The 2,105-nt window shown below is 43.6% G+C and overlaps 1 protein-coding gene across 1 annotated transcript in view; it reads right to left on the bottom strand.

Moving 5' to 3' along the window:
- Positions 1-1,531, bottom strand: part of LOC104507824 (thrombospondin type-1 domain-containing protein 7B-like) — a gene marked incomplete at its 5' end in the record, with an annotated part of 35,267 nt that extends 33,736 nt beyond the window's left edge. Inside the window, 2 exons of the mRNA XM_010149235.1 lie at positions 502-655; positions 1,398-1,531. Coding sequence (XP_010147537.1) covers positions 502-655; positions 1,398-1,531 — 288 coding nt within the window. The remainder of the gene's footprint in view (positions 1-501; positions 656-1,397) is intronic.
- Positions 1,532-2,105: the final 574 nt, after the last annotated feature.

Raw genomic sequence — 2,105 nt, 5'->3', positions numbered from 1 at the left:
AGTGTGTTTCGGGAAGGGAGAGCTGTCATTCCCTCAGGCCTAAGACCTGTCCAGAGGAGTGCCACCACCACGGTTTAACAGCCGGTTGTTATGGCAGTCGTGCATCACTCACAGAGCTCTCCCCTGCTGATACTTAACACAGACAGCCCTTACTGCAACTAAAATACTGTTCCTTTATGTCCCACCTCCTGTACTTAGCCCTTACTGCAACTAAAATACTGGTCCCTTCACCCGCTGTACTTGTGTGGGTCCCCTCCCATAGACCAAGTGGAATCAACCGTCACAGTACTATGTGTTTTACTAATTAATTCTCTACAGCTCAGGCTATGCGAAATGTCAGAATCTCCAGATTCAACCATGCTGGCAGGATTCATTAAGCCTGACTTCCCTCAGAAAATAATTTACCTTGTTAGAAAAGAACTATTTCATCAAATGGTTGAAGGACAGGGAAGACCGACGAGAGAGAAACATTGCCACGGAGACGGAAGCAGGATGGCCTACCTGCGGACACTGGCTCCACTGTCCCCAGTCAGACACTGCACACTCGCTGGGACAGTACAGGCTACACGGCTGCATCGTATCTGGGATCTCAGCCTGATCACACAGTGCGCTGGGCACAGTCTCCCCGCCGTGGTCCTCAGCAGTACTCACACACCTACACAGAAAACAGTTTCATTAGAGGATCATCAGCATCCTGCAGAAGTGATGGGTTCAACAGGTCTGCTCGGCCCCATATAGGACTCTATATATGTAACACAATAGCTTCATACAGCAGGGCTGGTCAAAAGGTAGAATTAATCATGTTAATGCAAATCAAAACCAGCCACATGCACCACATGCTTTTGTTACTCACAGATTTCAATAACTACTTTAAATAAACATTTCAAACTTCATACAGAGGGATTTTAACTTTGATCAGCTGACAGATGAGCGCACAGAAAATGACAACCAGCAAGAACAAACCTTTGTGCTCCTGCTAGTAACATCCGAACATTTGGAAATAACTCAGCGTTTCCCCGTGCCTGGGGAATGAATACTCACTAATAATGAATGCCACTCCGGTGCGTGCAGTGCCATTACTTAGGGAAACTGTTAGCAAATCAGAATATGGAGGCTCTGCACCTCAGGGGGCTTTATGTATACATGGCATTTAGGCTGAAGAATTCTAATTTAAACATCATGCCTTCTTCCTGAAAGATGTCTTGATCGTAACACAAGGCAGCATCTCTGAGATGCTCTTCCTGTAAGCCATCACACACAAATGCACGTTTCTTTTAATTTGAAACACACTGGACCCATCAACATAGCTGCTGTCAGATGGCCAGGTATTTCAGCTTTATGCAAGTACATATCAGCTCTTTTTAATCTGGGGTACCTGTGCTTTTGTCTTCACACACCTGACTTTCCTCGTTTGTATTCCTTCTCCACAGTGGAGGGAATTTTGTTCGCTGTTGATTTTGCACGGAGACCACGGTTCTACTACCCAAGAATACTGATTGCACTCAGTGTAGCATGGGACTGCCTCGTGCACCTGCCAGGAGAAAGAATCAAAACTGTTCATTTGAACTATCCAGGTTAGCGTCTCTGCAGAAACGCCTCAGCCAAACCCAGGAAAGAATACGCTGAAAAATATCCTGGCTTATGCTCCTTATGCCAAGAGTGTTGCAATAGCTTTAAGTTCATTTATTCATTATTGACTTGCCAAGGGATTTTTAAGTATATAATAAACAGCAGTATGCATGCAGCATCTTAGGAAACAGGATAAATAACAGCTATTTCCTGCAGCCAGAAGAGGAACTCCATTACAATTTCATTTGCTCAGACTGCTCTCGCTATAATCTTAGCAGGACCGTATGTACCTCATCCTTTTGTGTTTCAGAAGGTACAAACTTAAAATCAGCACTCATTCACCTTTGCTTCTAACATATCCCTGAAAGTCATTTTCTATAAAAGAATGACATTTCATGCGTCCTATAAATTTCATTTTTATACACAAAAACTGTAAATGCTTTTTTCCCTGCAAGTGACTTATCTCTAACACATCTCCGTGTATTCACCTGAAATACCTGAAATATCTATGTAGAGAGAAAAATACAGCCAAAAGC

The sequence above is a fragment of the Eurypyga helias genome, unplaced genomic scaffold (assembly GCF_000690775.1).
Source record: "Eurypyga helias isolate BGI_N326 unplaced genomic scaffold, ASM69077v1 scaffold5073, whole genome shotgun sequence".
Taxonomy (NCBI): domain Eukaryota; kingdom Metazoa; phylum Chordata; class Aves; order Eurypygiformes; family Eurypygidae; genus Eurypyga; species Eurypyga helias.
Note: the sequence above shows the minus strand (reverse complement) of the source record. Positions and strands in the feature narration are given on the sequence as shown.